Source organism: Zootermopsis nevadensis, unplaced genomic scaffold, assembly GCF_977971745.1.
Source record: "Zootermopsis nevadensis isolate Lab colony 2312 unplaced genomic scaffold, Znev_1.0 Znev_ptg000016l, whole genome shotgun sequence".
In the NCBI taxonomy this organism is placed as follows: Eukaryota; Metazoa; Arthropoda; class Insecta; order Blattodea; family Termopsidae; genus Zootermopsis; species Zootermopsis nevadensis.
The window spans coordinates 835,767-853,837 of record NW_028259148.1 but is presented as its reverse complement, the minus strand read 5'-3'; the positions used below and the strand labels follow the sequence as shown (position 1 = coordinate 853,837).

Below are 18,071 nucleotides of genomic sequence, written 5' to 3'. Positions count from 1 at the left end.
CCAGGAGTAAAGCTACCATAATGAGATGATAACCACTTATATTCATCTAGTAATGTTAGGAATGTGTGGAGCTATACTTCCACTCCCCCCACACGTCTGAATGACGCGTGCTTAATTGAGTACCAGGGACAGAAAATTTTACAAATTATGAAGATCTTCATTATGCTGATGTTTCTGACATTTCATAAACACTATTTATTTCTGAATCATAGAAAATTTGGTGGTCATTATCAAAAATACCTTCTTAAAAGTTATGTTGAAAAAAAAAGTTGACAGTTGAACCACGGTTCCGGAGAATCTGACGTAAATACGTCTCTGCAATCTAATGTAATAATTCTTATATAAGATAAGTACTTGTGATATTCTAAAACGTAAAATATTATCTACTCTACGACGCACTTCTCCTACAAGCGATTCACAACAAAGCTCTTTCCACAATAACGAAAGCGGATTGTTGACGGCAGTAATGTAACACAACAATGCCGAGTAAAACAGATGACGCAGGAGTTCATATAAAAGCTGACCATTGTTGTCGGTCCATATTTATACATTGTTGATATGGATCTTACACGTTTTCCTTACACATTTTCCTAATGTTGTTTTTGTCGAATTACCCTTCCGTATAGACGTATTTACGTCAAAAGACAATGGACTGTCAAATACAGGAAAAAATCATTTGTTGGCACAAACTAATGGTTTTATTTTATTTATTTAGTGTTCTGTCTGACGACAGGTCCATATGAACAGGATCCTTCCATCCTTTTCTCGGACTGGGACCTGTTCATATACGTTCTTGGCAGATGATCCAGAAGTGGTTTGCCATTGCCTTCTTCTGTGTGTGAATGGAGTAATTGTTGGGATGCCACGGAGGAAAACTCCGTGTTGCCTAGACCACGGCCTTGCCCAACACAAGTTATAAATTCGGGCACCGCCGGGATTCGAACCCGAGACCCCAGGATTACAAGGCCAGCGTTCTAACCGCTAGACCACCGTGGCTAAAAATCATCTAAATATAGTTGGACGCATTTGAAAGCTTAATGACAAATAAACACAGAAAATCTAATAAACAATTTTTGTGCAAATTTGCCTGATAAGTTTGAATGGCCTTGAATGAAAGTAATTAGTTCATGCATGTTCATTCTGTGCTGCTATTAATTTTCTTAAAATCATTAGTGTTATCATACTTTTTATCTATGACGTACTGATAATGAAAAATGTGACACCTTCGCATTAGTCACTGCCTGGCTCTGACTTGAGCGACCGAGTCTTCATGCTTTTAATATTATTATGTGAAAACCGTCAAAAAGTTGAAAACTTTCTTTAATACGTAGGATTTTAGGTTTTCACGACAGTGAGTCTGAAGATGGCTGTCTTCTAGGTTGTTGCGCCGTGTAGTCTGGTAGAAGTAGGTCCTTGCCGCCTCCAACATCACTTATCTCCTGGACCAACTTATTTCAGGTTTTAAATAAACACTAATGTTTGTTCAGTGATAAGAACAACACTAACAAAAAAAAAAGGTATCTCTGCTGGATTGAGAATAAGACCTTCCATCATATACAAATGTGAAATCTATTAACTCTGTACTGTCAATCAGTTGTAGTAACATTCAAAACTTAAATTAAATTAAATCCGTGGCGTAACAGCTCCAGAGAGCCTAAGCCGACTAGCCTGACTGCTGGCCCCACGTTCACATGCCTAAGCAGAGGTGAACGATCATCCAACCAGATATAGGGTGACGTGTGGTCAGCACGACGAACCCCCAGCCATTGCTAGCTTTCCTGACCGGATTACGCTACTCATTGTAGCTCCCCAATTTCCTCACGATGCTGGGTTGGCACAGGTCCCATTCACGGTCGAAAGTTCATGAGAACATTTTTTCTCCCCCGAGACTCAAACCAGCGCGTATTCTGTATCGCTGGTCCGAAGCATGATGCCTCAGACCGCGCTGCTACGGCGCGGGACTGTAGTAACATTCACTGCCTTGAAATATTAGTGATTCTTTTATTCTTGCAAGTAATAAAAAATAGTTTCAAATGAAGCACATGAAACATGTCAAGATTATTTGAAGCGATAAGGAACAGGAAATGAATAACTGATATTTCTCAAAAAACATGAAACTGTTCATGAATCTTCAGGAAACCCCAGGAAATACATTCATGGTATCAGGAAATAAATATAAAAATTTTATGTTTACAAAACAATTTAATTGTCGTATGACGTGAAGCGTTCACGGCGACTACATATAATAAAATCTTCTCTGGCCACAAACTGTGCAAGGTGGTTTAACGGAGAAAACGCCAACGTTTCGAGAACCATCTTCATTCTCGTCCTCAGGGTACTGACAGTAATGTATTATAATGATAACATTATTTCAGACAAACAATAAATGGGAAGTGCGTATGTTCAAAATCACAAACAAGTTCAGTAGCTCCACTTACTACATAGATCATTACCCTTAGATCATAATTTTGTGATTTAACACATACAAGAATGAAAAATTATACTTTGAGAATGACTATGAAGATTCCACATGGAAAACCTCATGAAGATTATACACTGTGAATATTCTTGTGCACGTGTGCGCAAAACGTAAGTCCTTCCATGATGAGGGTGTGTGTGTGGACACGTCCCTGTGCGCGTGTTGTTGAACTTGGAATTATTACACCAAAACATGAGGCAGAGTGTTCATATCCTGCTGGAGCAAATTCTTGTCTCGCAGGCGAGCCTGCAGCAAACTGTGTTCCAACACTCCCACCCTCACATCCATTCCAGTAATCTCGCTCTTGATTTGTGAAATCGCCTTCTTTATATTAACTAGCGGAGCTATGATAAATATAGAAACAGAGCAGTACAGACTTCAAACAAAACTAAAATAAAATAAACATATTTTTATATTTTCCAAATATATTCTTCTGGGTTGTTGCGCTGTGTGAATATATCCATTGCCCTGAAGACAGAGGCAGTGTGACCTCTGAAAGAAGTTCACATATCGCTGATACAAATCCATTTTCCCACCTGGATAAAAGTTCTTCCTATGACACCGTCAGGATAGAAGACAAATGATGATAATTGCTGAACATAATATTTTAAAACCTGGTGAAGCTATCCGAACATCATTACAGGTTTTACATATATAATTTATTGTTATAAAGCTGTACATACTGGGAACGACCCGTTCTTCAAGTGCCTGAGCACTGCGGGTCCCAACTTTTTCGTTGGCTCGATCTATAGACATTTTGGTAGGACTCCTTGGACGAGGGATCGGCCCGTCGCAAGGCCTCTACCTGTACACAGAAAAACGCGGACAGACATCCATGGCTTGAGTGGGATTCGAACCCACGGTCCCAGCGACCGAGCGGCACAAGGCCCACGCCTCGGGCCGCGCGCGCACTGCGGACCCCACAAAGCTGCACATACTATGTACAAATAACTTTCTTCTGAGATGTTGCACCACGTGGTCTCGTGGAAGTTTATCAGACTACACAGCACAACATCCGACAAGATACTTACCTCTACGCTACCCACCAAGAGAACCTGGAATCTCTTATACTGCATTAAAATTAGAAATTATTCTTCATTGTATTTTTTACATACACGATATTAAGAAGTGATTCTAATAAATTTAGAGACCTTAAAATTAAATCTGTGTCTTGTGTCACATACAGATTTCTTTAACAAAAATTAAAAAAGTTTGATTTCAGTTTTATATTTTACCGATAAGAACAAAACATTTTCTTTACTTTTCCTTTTACTAGTTTTAACCGAGATTCAGGTTGCAGAATGGGTTGTACGGCAGATTCCCTTCTGAAAATCGCTTGAAAAATCTGTTTTTTAAATTGGGAAACCAATTTCATTGTAAAGAGTGGGGTATGGAGAACAACTTTCAATTCAATTATTAATGCACATGGCACAGATTTCCTGACAACAGAAGTGTCCCCGCTCACAGAAACATGACTGTAGTGAAGAAAACATATTTTAGGCGACTTACTTCCGTCTGTCATGCTAGAACCTCTTTCATCCATCTCCTGCTTCACGGACTCCAACTCCTCGGTAACCCGAGCCAAAATACGTGATCTCTCCTTAACGCCGCCACTCACTTCACGGCACTGCTCATTCACTCGTGCAAATTCGTCCTGTGCAGAATAAGCGAAGCTCGTTACGTCTTATTTATTTTGCGACGTCTTAAAGGGAAGGCAACTCCTACTACGCAATTCACCTTCTTACATCAACGATGAACAAGTCATTATTTTCAATTTTTGACGTAATTACGTCTATATGGAAGGGTCAGTGTCATTCCGCAAAAAAGTGTAACAAAAAAGTGTAAGATGGTTACCTAGGAAATATCAACAATTTATAAATATGGACTGACAACAATGTTCAGCTTGCATGCATTGTTATGTTACCTAGGAAACGTCATCTGTTTACTCGGCATTGTTGTGTTACTTTACTGCCGTCAACAATCCGCTTTCGTTATTGCGTAAAGAGCTGAGCTGTGAATCGCTTGTAGAAGAAGTGCGTCGTGGAGCAGATAATTTTGTGCTGGTAAAAACGTTTTACAATATCACAGGTACTTATCTTATATAAGAATTATTAAGAAATGTTTGTTGCGTCATACTATGTACAAGATGTACACACCTACTGATGATTGTAAGAGATTTATTTTGAGTCATTTGAGAAATTATACAAAGATGTTTTCAGTTACGGCCACAGAAGATCCTAACACAATGCCGATAATATTGACAGGAGATTTTAACATTGATTTAAAGAAGGAGGAAAATCAAAGCTTTGTCACATTTGTGGAGGAAAAGTTTGGCTTAACGTTGATGTCAAATCCCCAATGTAGTACTACTAAATCAAAATCTTGTACAGATATGGTGTTTGCACGAAATGTTGATACTCTGAAGTGTACAAATTTTATAACATATTTCAGCTACCACAGACCAATCTTAAGCGTAACTAATTCAAGTTAAAGAAGCAATGTCTTACTCAAACTTTAATCAATTGTAAGGCATGTATAAAGCCACTATATAAACTCCTCACCGTATAGACGTATTTACGTCAAATTATCCGGAACCGTGGTTCCACTATAACTTTTTTTTTGGTCCAGTACACACCATTCAGCATGGTGTGCATTGGTGGATTCACGACCCATCAGTACGTGGGTTCGATCGGGACCGTGACATTTAACGCTCCTGCTCTGACCCCCTTTTCGCGAGATGATGATGAAAGTGGAGTAATTGTCGGGATGCCACGGAGAAACCGGGGAAACCGAGGAAAACTCCGTGATGCCTGAACCACGGCCGTGCCCAACACAAGTTGTAAATCTAAGCACCGCCAGGAATCAAACCCAGCGTTCTAACCGCTAGACCACCGTAGCAGTTATTATTTTCAATTATCTAGACTGGATTAGATTTTATGAAGGTGGCACGGACATGCCCCCTCAAAACTATCAAAATTTTTGCAGGCAAATGAAGCATTAAAACCTCGTTACTACACCACTGGAGACTTACAATTTTCAAAACTCTGGAAAAACTTGTCGCGGCATATGTAAGCAGTTTCAGGACAATTTAAAAAGCAGATGATAAGGCACACCAGCAAATAGAGTAAAATTTATGAGAAGAAACACAAGTTACACAGTGGAACTGACTGTTGCTAACCTGCAGAGCTCTGTACTGAACCAACAGAGGTTCTAACTGACTGCCCAAGTACTTTTCTCGACTGCCGATCTTCTCAAGTGTGCTTGAAATGTCCGAATGGAGTTTGTCGAGTTGACCTTTCGTTGTTGTCAAAGCTTCGTCAATTCCACTGCGATGTTTCTGCATCTGCTCTAGATGTGTTCGCCAATCCTGAACATCTTCAAAACAGAGAACATAAGGGAAAGCAATTGGTATCTTCCCTTCAGGATTTCCGACTAAAATTGTGTACATATTTCTCATAACCTACATGCGTGCTGCATGCCCAGCCCATCCTCCACGGTTCGCTTGTCGTAATGTTTGGTGAAGAGTACAAATTACGAAGCTCAAAATCAGAGTCCGCGGTGAGAAAAATTATTAAACTTGAAACTTCATTGTGGTGAAACTGCAAATACGGTTCCGTCCAGGAAATAACTCCGTACCTGTACTGATGGTGACTTTAAGCTGCGGTAAGATTCTTTCCAGTTCTAATTTCCATCCTTCAGAGTTTGTAGTAGACTCAAGGATGCCATCCGGTTTCTGAGAATCTGTTAAAGTCTGTGCGAAAGTAAAATATCGTAATAATGTTAGAAGCCTTACAATTAATTTTATAAGAAATATTTTTAATTAATACTTCTGTGATTATGACCATGCATCTGTGCTAGATTCCCAGACAATTACAGAACCTTATTCCCAATGTGCAAGTTATGCAGATCATCAAGATGCAAGATGTCTTCCTCGTCTTCGTCAGAAATCTCTGCGGCCATATCCTCTTCCACCTTTTCAAGTAGCAACTCTGATTCATCCTCCATCGCATCTTCTTCTTCCTCCACTTCCACGACTGGTCGAGGTCTATCGACAGTATGACAAACTTCAGTTATCACTTTTCCTTCATTCATAATTAAACCCTTTTGAATGCTACTGACAAACCCTCTCCTACGATTACTGACATGTTTAGAGCCTTGCATTTCATCAGATAATTTTTAATCGGCTTGCTGGGGCTTTAGTTAGAAGACGTTCTTTTGGTTCAAAATGACAGAAATAGTTTTATCTTCACATTTTGGCAGATAAGTCCACCACATGGAATGGTAATTATCACTTAGCTGTGATAGGATTAAACTAGCACCAGACACTTTCAGTTTTTATCTTTCTGCCAAGGGTGTTTATAATGACACTGGTTAATTCACACTTCACAACTCAGAATTTTAGTGTAACTTTCAAATAAATAATCAAAGGGTTTAACTTACTTTTTCCAAGTAAAACTGGTATTCTTCAACGCAGCATCCGCCAAATGATCCAGCACAAATAGGGCGTGTTCTCCAAAACCTTGCTTCAATTTATTTGGTGGGAAATCCACATTTACACCCTGCAACAGATAGAAAAGCTGTGAAACAGTAATGAAACAAGATGTCACACAGCAAAGTAATGTTACTATACCAGGAAAAAAAGATATAAGACTATACACACAATGAAACATCCTAGCAGATAGCCATGACCTCAAATCTCTTAAGTGACGATGGTGTTGATGTGGTATTAAAATATTCAAGAGAAATACAGACAAAACAATATTTAAGGTGGTAAAAATTAAAAGAATCTGATCAAGAAAGAACATAATATATTTTCTTTAAAGCTGTGATCTTACCTTATGTTACTCTGTAACACTTGATGTGGTTAGAACTCTTTCCTTTCTTCATTAATCTAAATTAAAGTATGTTTAAAGCAAAAAACATAACCTACAAAACCAATATAAACTTACAATTTGTCGAAGTGAATCCAAAATACTAGATATTGTAGAGTTGGGGTCATCTTTTTCTTGTGGCTGTTCAAATGGCCTCCCTGACTTTCTGATCAACCAAGCTGCCAGTGACGTAAAAAGGTAAAACTGCTCACCAGGATTTGTCTGGAGTGCAAAGTAGTGCCTATGAACAAAGGGAAAATTCACGCTCTGATTTATTTCTGTGGGTTGTTATACATGAAACTAAATTAAACAGAAGACAGGTACATAAAAACATATACATTAAAAATCAGATCCAGAGCATTTGAAGTTGACATTATTTTCTAAACATTACAAAGTTTTATTTAAAACATTATCTGAACTTATCTATGTGCCACAAGCAACACAATATAATGTAATACAATTAAAAGTCCCCAGCCACACTAATATACTAAAACCCAGTACAATAAAAAAAATTCTATGTGTTTCTGTTGGATGTGAACTTGGTTTCCTATGTTAAGTACAGAAACAGAGTGATAGCATTTGAGAACAGAGTTCTGCAGAAAATACTTGGATATGAGAAGAACAAAGTAGACAGAGACAAGAAAATATCACATAATCAAAAACCCCATATTTTGTATTCCACACAAAATATTATTACGATGACCACATAATGGATAGGCAGGGCATGTAGCCAGCAGTAAAGCGATAAATCAGATTGAGGCAAAAATCGAAGGGTAATATGAAAATGGTGCTTATGAAAACAGGGCATAGATTTGATTCATCTGGCTCAGGATTGGGGCCACTGACAGGTTTTTCTGAAAATGGTCATGAATGTTCCAGTCATTCATAATACAAGTGTTGTCTAGCCTGAAGAAAATGTCTTTAGCTCCACTACCTGTATGAGATCTGGAACTACTCTACCTATTTAATGGCTTCATCTTGAGGTCTTTAATGAATTCTTGGTCATATCTAAGGAGTTTTAATTTATCCAGTAGCTCCTCCATCACAACAAACGTCAGATAACTAGATCCTGGGCCACCATCTCCTTCGTCTGCCATAAGTAATCTTTCGTGTGGATGCTGACCTTCTTGTAACATACTTCAAGCACATATCACTGATCTGGAATGTAATAAACATAAAATGATTAAATAATTTTAAATTATTTGCAATAAATTGGTAGAGCGCCATCCCATCATGCATGCATGGCAACACTCGAAACCATAAAAAAATTTCCAGGACAGCTGGTGTACTGGCCACAAATTAAACATGGTAAATTCTGAATGCAAATATTTTACTGCTGAAAGTACCTTGATCAGTTCCACTACAAGAATAGAAACAAATTACTTATTTATGAATGAACTACATTAACATTATACTACCCACGTTATTTCTTGCTACTGATTACTATAATAGGCTTATTATTTCAGTACATAACACAAATTACTACCTCCTTTAACCATTAGTCTTGGGACTTAAATTAGAACGCGAAGAAACAAAGTGACTGAAAATGAATTGTATCTGACGGTGAACGTAATCTAAACTTATTACGATTTACAGTTGCCCGTAGCTCATTATCTACGTTCTATTGGTGAATACAACATTGATTGTTCACAGTGAAGAAAGAGTATGGATGTTATACAGGTTACTACTGACATCTAGCGGTCCTGATTACATGTTCTTCTTCTTAAACTTGTATTAACTAGGCTTTTCAAAACTGTACTCTTGTACCGTCTCCCAAGACTTCATTATATCTGTAGTTAAAATATTGGATTCCACGTAGACATCGTTAATGGCCCCGTGTGTTGGGGTATCAAGAAAATTAAAAGTACTTTCCATGCTGTCATATTGAGAATGTTTGGGTGTTCCCTAATTTGTCGTTAATACGAATTGCCCCATTATGTTCATAATACAAACGCTCCACTTTATAACTTCAGTAATTCTTCACTGCGGCACTAAATGATGGTGAAATGTAAGCATAACACCCAGGCCGCGTTTTACCCCCAAGGAAAGAGCCCTGATATTGATATCAGTTGACTGCTACATTGGCTTATCGGAGTCCAGGAAATTAATAAGGTGTTTGAAGTAATCGCCCAGACATAATGTCCATACACAAGTTAATGAATTTCCGCCCAGACATTCTCTACTTTCTAATCCTTACAGACCAGTACCACTTGGAAACGGGAATGTATTTCGAGTTGTCACTAATGGCATAACAACCAGACTAAATTTCGTTAATTTCCGTCCATCCATTCAAAAACTACAAAATTCTTGAAGTTGGATTGGTTTGAGTTGGGTTAGGTTATGTTAGGTTAGTGATGCGCAGAAGGTTATGCGCAGTGACGCCGTAATCACCGTGCCACCTCACGACTTTAAGCAACCACCACGTCGGAATTACGGGTTGTGGAAAATTAAGAAGAGTGTATTTCGAGTTTTAACCTATGGCATAATAACCAGACTAAATTTCGTTAATTTCCGTTCATCCATTCAAAAACCACAAAATTCATGAATTTGGATTGGTTTGGGTTGAGTTAGGTTAGGTTAGGTTAGGTTAGTGGTGCGCAGAAGGTGATGCGCAGTGACGCCGTAATTATCGTGCCACCTCACGACTTTAAGCAACCACCACGTCGGAATTACGGGTTGTGGAAAATTAAGAAGAGTGTATTTCGAGTTTTAACCTATGGCATAATAACCAGACTAAATTTCGTTAATTTCCGTCCATCCATTCAAAAACCACAAAATTCATGAATTTGGATTGGATTGGTTTGGGTTGAGTTAGGTTAGGTTAGGTTAGGTTAGTGGTGCGCAGAAGGTGATGCGCAGTGACGCCGTAATCATCGTGCCACCTCACGACTTTAAGCAACCACCACGTCGGAATTACGGGTTGTGGAAAATTAAGAAGAGTGTATTTCGAGTTTTAACCTATGGCATAATAACCAGACTAAATTTCGTTAATTTCCGTCCATCCATTCAAAAACCACAAAATTCATGAATTTGGATTGGATTGGTTTGGGTTGAGTTAGGTTAGGTTAGGTTAGGTTAGTGGTGCGCAGAAGGTGATGCGCAGTGACGCCGTAATTATCGTGCCACCTCACGACTTTAAGCAACCACCACGTCGGAATTACGGGTTGTGGAAAATTAAGAAGAGTGTATTTCGAGTTTTAACCTATGGCATAATAACCAGACTAAATTTCGTTAATTTCCGTCCATCCATTCAAAAACCACAAAATTCATGAATTTGGATTGGATTGGTTTGGGTTGAGTTAGGTTAGGTTAGGTTAGGTTAGTGGTGCGCAGAAGGTGATGCGCAGTGACGCCGTAATCATCGTGCCACCTCACGACTTTAAGCAACCACCACGTCGGAATTACGGGTTGTGGAAAATTAAGAAGAGTGTATTTCGAGTTTTAACCTATGGCATAATAACCAGACTAAATTTCGTTAATTTCCGTCCATACATTCAAAACCACAAAATTCATGAATTTGGATTGGATTGGTTTGGGTTGAGTTAGGTTAGGTTAGGTTAGTGGTGCGCAGAAGGTGATGCGCAGTGACGCCGTAATCATCGTGCCACCTCACGACTTTAAGCAACCACCACGTCGGAATTACAGGTTGTGGAAAATTAAGAAGACTGTATTTCGAGTTTTAACCTATGGCATAATAACCAGACTAAATTTCGTTAATTTCCGTCCATCCATTCAAAAACCACAAAATTCATGAATTTGGATTGGTTTGGGTTGAGTTAGGTTAGGTTAGGTTAGGTTAGGTTAGTGGTGCGCAGAAGGTGATGCGCACTGACGCCGTAACCATCGTGCCACCTCACGACTTTAAGCAACCACCACGTCGGAATTACGGGTTGTGGAAAATTAAGAAGACTGTATTTCGAGTTTTCACCTATGGCATAATAACCAGACTAAATTTCGTTAATTTCCGTCCATCCATTCAAAAACCACAAAATTCATGAATTTGGATTGGTTTGGGTTGAGTTAGGTTAGGTTAGGTTAGGTTAGGTTAGGTTAGGTTAGGTTAGTGGTGCGCAGAAGGTGATGCGCAGTGACGCCGTAATCATCGTGCCACCTTACGACTTTAAGCAACCACCATGTCGGAATTACGGATTGTGGAAAATTAAGAAGTATGTATTTCGAGTTGTCACCTATGGCATGATAATCAGACCAAATTTCGTTAATATCCGTCCAGCTATTCTCTAATTATGAAATTTGTGCTGACGGATATCACTTGAAATGGGATGGATTTGTTCACGTATAGGTGAATATTTCAGGTTATTTTGACTTTTGTGCTGACATCCTCTTGTAATTTGTTGAATTTAGCGTTAATCCATGTCATATCCAATAAATTAATTATTGTGTGAATTTAAATATATTACAATAACATTTCCAAGCCAAAATCTTTACTATGTTTGTCCGTTAGATGTTGTGTTTGTGTGTTTCGTAAATGTTATAAATTCGATTGTTCAATAAAATTCGTAATTAATACCGTAAATATTTACATTTAATAATACATTGTAGTGTATTATAATAATTTAGCTTTTAACGTTTAATAGTTTTTAGAAGGCATGTTTCTGCGCACGAATCATTCATTGTGCAACGATAATATTCGTTTTCTACTAGCTATCGATAATATTACAATTTTGTATGAGTTTTACGTACTGCCAACAGTACTTTCGTTACTGAACCTGTGTGTGAAAGAATGCAATTTATTAATCTTGCGTGCTGTTAAAAACGTTTTAGAATATCACAAGTACTTATCTTATATAAGAATTATTAAGAAATCTGTGATACTGCCCTCCACTCTCTCCATTTTAGTTTTGATTAAATTGGTCATTGCCGGTGAACATCGTGGTCTCTTACAATTGAACAAAGTTTGAGGTAAGGAATTCCTATTTATTTATTTATTCAATTGTAAAGCATGTATAAAGGGAATATTTAGAATAAAGCTAATATATAAACTTCCTTTCGTTGTATTTATTGCCTAAATATAATTTAAATACAAAGACGTATTCACGTCAGATTCTCCGGAACCGTGGTTCCACTGTCAATTTCATATATCAGTGGCCGGATATTATAATTGGTTGTGCTGGGTTCGTCGTCCATTATGTGTTACGTCAGGTATTAAACCCCTTCTTCACATATGAGGAAGATGTTAAGAAAATTAATGGTTGGATATTCTTTGGCAGTGAAATAAAGGTATATTTTCATATCATAATTCTCATTGGCTGACCTGAGAGCATTAAGTATGGCACAGTTTGAAAGTAAGGTTATTTTCGGGTATCATTTGCGATAATTCACAGAGAAGTCGGTTATTGTATACTGGAAGTAAAATACTGTGTTATAAGTAGTTATAACTAATACATTTATATTTAGGAACATACGACTGACATGGTGCTTGATTCCTTGCTGTTCCCCTTCTCGATGATAATTACAGGTGCAATTATCTTCTTGCTGGTTTATTTCGTATCCTTTTTAATTTATATATAGAATAGTTTTAATAAGTGAACCATGTTCATATTATAGCTGAACGTGTAGTTGCTATAGTTGTGTTGACTGTAATATTGAGGTTGCTGGGAATAGACTAGAATATTAAGTCAGTAAATTTCCAAATAGATGTGTTTAAATTGCCCATAAACCATTCTGGTACAGCCTGTTAGAATGAACAGTCAACCTGTGTTTAGCTGTCAGAAAGTCATTAATTGTTCTTATTTTACTCCTTTGATTTTGGTATGAGTTACGTGCTGATGACTGTCACGTGGGATGTTGCCTTGACATTATAGAGGTGCTTTCTGTCTCCATGATTAGTGTCATCATGGTGATGAAGGTAAAAAGCACCTCTGAAAAGTCTGTAAACTATGGGATTGCTTGGCACAACATCATAGACGACAGTCATCTTGTACTTGCTGTCATGAGAACATGAAATTCATGAATTTACATACTTTACAGTGCATAGTTAGTGTTCTGAATGTTTAGTGTTGGGTATAATGAATTTTGTGGACATTTAATTGGATATGTGAAACTTATATATTCTTTACTATATGCATTTATCTTTGTAGAGAAAGTATCAGGTTCTGTTATATGAATTGTTTGAAAAAGTATAAATCATATTATTTCCCTAATTCCTAAATCAGGTGATATGTTTATCAGATTTAGAATGTGATTACTTGAATGCTCAACAGTGTTGCTCGAAGCTGAATGCGGTAAGTATGGTGGATTCAAAACACTTGTAATGCCTTTCATGGCCATGCAACTTGCCCGCATTATTTTCTGTATAACGTCAGGATATTGTAGTATATTTGTTTTTATAGTGGTGATGCATCTGATTTCTATTTTGAAGATGCCCATTTCTATTAGCCTTAGTACTAGCCTTTGTGTTGTAGAATTTCTCTTGGTTTTTCTCAGTCCATGCAGTGAATATATGGCTGCTACATTGAAAATAAACTATGAATGCTTCTTACCAAATAATTATCTGTTTGCTTGTTAGGATCATCATCCCATCTGAATTCACATAACATGACCTCATTAGTTGGAACATTCTTGTTAAATATCCAGAATTCAATAAACCATTGTGAGGTAATTCATTAGTGTGTGTGTGTGTACATATGCACACAAACTATTTGTTATTGGCATGCTTAACAAATCTACTGATTGGCTAAGAATTTTCATTGCCTACTTTCATCTGGTTAAAGAAGTCAGCAGTAATTACAGACCAATAATAATAAAGCATTTGAGTGATCTTCACATGTATATAATTTTCATTATTGTAGGTTTTTTAGTACTGAACAGTGCGTAATATAACAAAGTTTTATACTTTCATAAAGAGGGAGACCTAGTCATAAATGGGTAGATAACATTAAAATTGGTTCTACAAATATGTAAATGTATGAAGTGGTCAAAGAAAGCGTTAAATGGTAAGCACATTATTGTGGTGGTAAATTTGTTAGGTTCCATAACTATGAGAAACATCTTGATAAGCAAATTTATTAGTTATCATAATCTTGTATGTCAAGTGCCAACTTTGACTTGTTGCTTCTGTTTACAGTGGGTGTTACCAAAGCTGATTGCCCAGGACTTTCTTACACTTCTTTTCCTTCTCCTTGGTCACTGGATACTTGCATTTGCAAATCTTCCATTGGCAATTTGGCTTGCATATGAGTATGTTTATTTTCATATTTTATTTTTCTGTATTTACTGCCATAGATCTCACATTTCTTGCTGAGGCTTTTGTTGTGAAATATATTTGCATAAATGATAGAATTCAAAACATGTTTAAACTCTGTTTGTTTTAACATATGTATGAATTGTACAAGAAATTATGTGCAGTTAGGCCTATGTAAAAACAAGATTTTGACTGCCAGTGATGTCTGTAACGAGTTGGAAAATATATTTAAGTCTGTACACGGTGACATTGTGTCCCTCAGACTAGTAGTTAGTGTGCGGTGCCATGTCGTAGATTTGTGGCATGTAAAAGAACCTTATGGGCATGACCGAGATGATTCGTAAGTAAAATCTGACGGCCATTTCTCACCAAAGTCTCTCCTGATACACTGCTAGATGGCTGTTGCAGTCAAATCAGGATTGAGTAGAAATTGTGTAGTCAGTGGGCTGGTCACTCACTACTCACAAATGCACACTTCAAAGAGTAGGAAACCTCCAGTAAGGAGGTGGCGAAGACCCACAACTGTGTTTCAGAGCCAAGGAACAACAACGAGAACAGAGTGACATTGCACATTGAATGTATCATTATAATTGATAGACCTTAGGGCTCCTAGTACAGAGGTCATGTGTTTTTCTTTATAACCAGTGTAGGTATGTTAAATGCTGCATTGATCATAATTACTTGCACATATTAAATGTCATTTTGAGATGTAGGAGTGGTAGTGACCTACTCTGATATGCCATTAAAGAAGACCACAAGAAGCTTCAGCTAGGTTAGTCACAAATCACACTTGACATTATCATAAATTGGCAAGGGATTTTTTGGACCTTAATGATACAACACAAAAAATGTTCTTTTAAAAAAAAATTTAATGTAGTATAGGTAAATGATATTAATAAATTAATGCCTTATTAATGTGTTATTTTTTTTAGATATTACACAGTGCCCACGGGAAACACGGGAATGTTTGATCCTACTGAGATTCATAATCGGGGCAAATTGAAGAAACATATGCGAGACTGTATGATATATCTGGGATATTATTTTCTCTTTTTCTTTGTGTATTTGTACTGGTAAGTCTTTATCATATGGTTTCTTTTACATTTTTCTTCCAGTGTTTCTGTATATTTAATTGCATTAAGTAAAGCCAAAAACACAGGTATGATTGCTTTACAGTCTTGTTACAGTATTTATGCTGTATTATACTTGAAGATTTCTGTCTTCTGGGTTGTTGCGCTGTGTAGTCTGGTCGATGTTAACCAACGTTTCAGAGGTCATACTGCCTCCGTCATCAGGGCGATGAATATGCCAATAGGGTGTGAGAAGTTGGATTTTATAGGCAGGGAAGTGAAAGGTGTAGCCTGCCCCGAGCACCCTATTGGCATATTCATCGCCCTGATGACGGAGGCAGTATGACCTCTGAAACGTTGGTTAACATCGACCAGACTACACAGCGCAACAACCCAGAAGACAGAAATCTTCATATTCACCGCTGTGAGAACCTCAAGTCTTACATGTATTATACTTCTTTTTCTTTTCAGTTTAATAACTTCCTTCCTTCAAGGTGATCCATTATCAAGAAATGATGATCAGATAGAGTTCTGAAGAAGAGAGGCGTACCTTGGCATCACAATTTTTCTTTCCTTCCATGCAAAAGACTGAACTGCAGTGATGTTGAAATAATTTATTTTAATGATTGGAGTTTTGTAAGTCATATGAATGTATCTTGAATGTATCTAAACATTTTGTTATGGGGTTTTGCAATGGTCAACACATATTGCCCATCATCTTTATGAAGGGTGGATCTGTGCAAATTCTGTGTACACTTGCACGATCTTTTGTTAGATAGTTTTGAATTTATTTATGCATAATAGTGTAAATGTGTCCATAAATTTAGAAAATTATCTTAGTTGAGGATATATAGTACTAGTCACTTGTTAATAATTTGGAGCTATATTTTTCTTCCTTTCATTATCAGTTACCAGTTGAACCTTTCAATGGTTCAGGTTAGATGACATTTATGTTTTAAGAAACACTAATTGTAAAGACATAAATATGTACATAAGTGTTGAACTTTATGGGTAAGAGTTAATGTTGTTTGGGTAATGACGATTGTGCATGTAAATAAGTATGTTGCACAGGTGTTAACTTATAAATACTTTTATGTAAGTACACCAAAAGGTTTTGGTTTCAGTAAATGTTATCAATCCAAAATGGCAGTCTTCACATGATGAAAGTTATCTTTTCTTTTTCAGCTTGACATTAAACAGGTTTCTCCGATACCCACTGTTGGAGGTCAGTGTTTGATCTCTTTCTGTCTTACTAGAACAACGCGCTCCTTTCGGAGCGCTTTCGCTAGAGTCGTTGTTTTTCGATAACTTCGCGTTTTTCCTTTCGGAGCTCCTTTCATCTATCAAGGTCATTCGGGGGGTTGGTTGCGTTTTAAAATCTTGTGTAAGAAACTGAACTAACACCCCCCCCCCCGAATGGAGGGTTAAAATGCAACCAACCCCCCTTTGGGGGGGTTGGTTTAGTGTCTCATTGAAGTGTTTTAACCCTTGAGTAAGAAACTAAACTAACCCCATGAATGGGGGATTAAAACACTTGACCAACCTCCCTTCCGGGGGGGGGGGGGGGGTTGATTGTGTTTTAAAATCTTCAGTAAGACACTAAACTAACCCCCTTTAGTGTTTCATTCAAGTGTTTTAACCCTTGAGTAACAAACTAAACTCCCCCCCCCCCGAATGGGGGTTAAAACGGCATTGTTGTGTTCCACAACAATGCCAGGTAAACAAATATAAGGTGACAGTGTTGATGACGTCATTTTTTGAAGACGACAAATCACAAATTTTTATAGTAGATGTACTGTTTGTGCGGATTTTGATGCTACAGACAGTTCAAATCAGAGTCTCTCTTGCATTGTATCTCTGTTCATGTCATAATTTTTAGTGCAATTGATGGCTCTAAATCTGACTAATTTTCATAACATCATGTATGTAAATGAATAAGAAAATGGGGTGATTATGCATTTAAGTGCAGTATACTACAAATGTACAAATGTTTTTAATACTCATTTTGAAACTGCTCTGTTTCTAATTAGCACATAATGTAATTTTGTAGTGTTGAGATCAGAATCAGTGGCTTCTTACCATATTGTTTGTTGTCAATACATTGTGTTTCAAAATGTCTTACTTTGTGTACATACTATATATATAGCTATATGTTTTACCTACAAAGCAGTACAGTGTTCTTATGTGCATTTTTTGAATTTTATAAAATTATCTGTACTGTATTCTTAATTTTACCATTGAGGTTTGTTGGTATCTCTATATCATTAAACTCAACCTAACCAATACGCCTATCCATATCCTTCTTGTAACTGCTGTGTCACACAACATTCTGAGTATTTGGAATTTGGTGCTAGATTGTAAATGTACTTTTTTTTTCTTATTTTGTTGGTGGTGAAGTTTAGAGAATTATGGATATAGCATAAATATGCAATTTTAAAAATTTTAGGGTA

The 18,071-nt window shown here is 37.2% G+C and overlaps 2 protein-coding genes across 7 annotated transcripts; one reads left to right on the top strand and one right to left on the bottom strand.

Moving 5' to 3' along the window:
- Positions 1-2,182: 2,182 nt before the first annotated feature.
- Positions 2,183-9,001, bottom strand: IFT57 (intraflagellar transport 57). The gene is made up of 9 exons (XM_022061201.2): positions 8,837-9,001; positions 8,311-8,508; positions 7,429-7,591; positions 6,920-7,038; positions 6,359-6,524; positions 6,116-6,230; positions 5,658-5,854; positions 3,989-4,133; positions 2,183-2,823 (listed from the first exon to the last, which is right to left on the bottom strand). Exons 2-9 carry the CDS (start codon positions 8,484-8,486, stop codon positions 2,660-2,662), a joined length of 1,245 nt encoding a protein of 414 aa, XP_021916893.1. The 5' UTR covers positions 8,487-8,508; positions 8,837-9,001; the 3' UTR covers positions 2,183-2,659.
- Positions 4,486-17,850, top strand: cnir (cornichon-like protein). Of its 6 annotated transcripts, XR_015535277.1 has the most exons (7): positions 12,431-12,588; positions 12,766-12,855; positions 13,524-13,592; positions 14,435-14,547; positions 15,484-15,624; positions 16,093-16,257; positions 16,807-17,850. XR_015535277.1 is itself a non-coding variant. In XM_087349333.1 (6 exons), exons 2-6 carry the CDS (start codon positions 12,781-12,783, stop codon positions 16,154-16,156), a joined length of 462 nt encoding a protein of 153 aa, XP_087205459.1. In that variant the 5' UTR covers positions 4,486-4,567; positions 12,766-12,780; the 3' UTR covers positions 16,157-17,850. The 6 variants fall into 6 exon arrangements, 5 of the variants coding, with proteins under 5 accessions (XP_087205459.1, XP_087205457.1, XP_087205456.1 ...); XM_087349333.1 differs by lacking the exon at positions 12,431-12,588 and adding an exon at positions 4,486-4,567 and having other exon boundaries at positions 16,093-17,850; XM_087349331.1 differs by lacking the exon at positions 12,431-12,588 and adding an exon at positions 12,065-12,270 and having other exon boundaries at positions 16,093-17,850.
- Positions 17,851-18,071: the final 221 nt, after the last annotated feature.

Coding starts and splice junctions, on each gene's coding strand:
- cnir (XM_087349333.1), top strand. CDS start 12,781: ATGGTGCTTGATTCCTTGCTGTTCCCCTTCTCGATGATAATTACAGGT. Junction 13,593..14,434: donor GTTGCTCGAAGCTGAATGCG/GTAAGTATGGTG, acceptor TTCTGTTTACAG/TGGGTGTTACCAAAGCTGAT. Junction 14,548..15,483: donor GCAATTTGGCTTGCATATGA/GTATGTTTATTT, acceptor TATTTTTTTTAG/ATATTACACAGTGCCCACGG.
- IFT57 (XM_022061201.2), bottom strand. CDS start 8,486: ATGTTACAAGAAGGTCAGCATCCACACGAAAGATTACTTATGGCAGAC. Junction 7,592..8,310: donor AAGATGAAGCCATTAAATAG/GTAGAGTAGTTC, acceptor CTTTGTTCATAG/GCACTACTTTGCACTCCAGA. Junction 6,231..6,358: donor ACTTGCACATTGGGAATAAG/GTTCTGTAATTG, acceptor ACTTTCGCACAG/ACTTTAACAGATTCTCAGAA.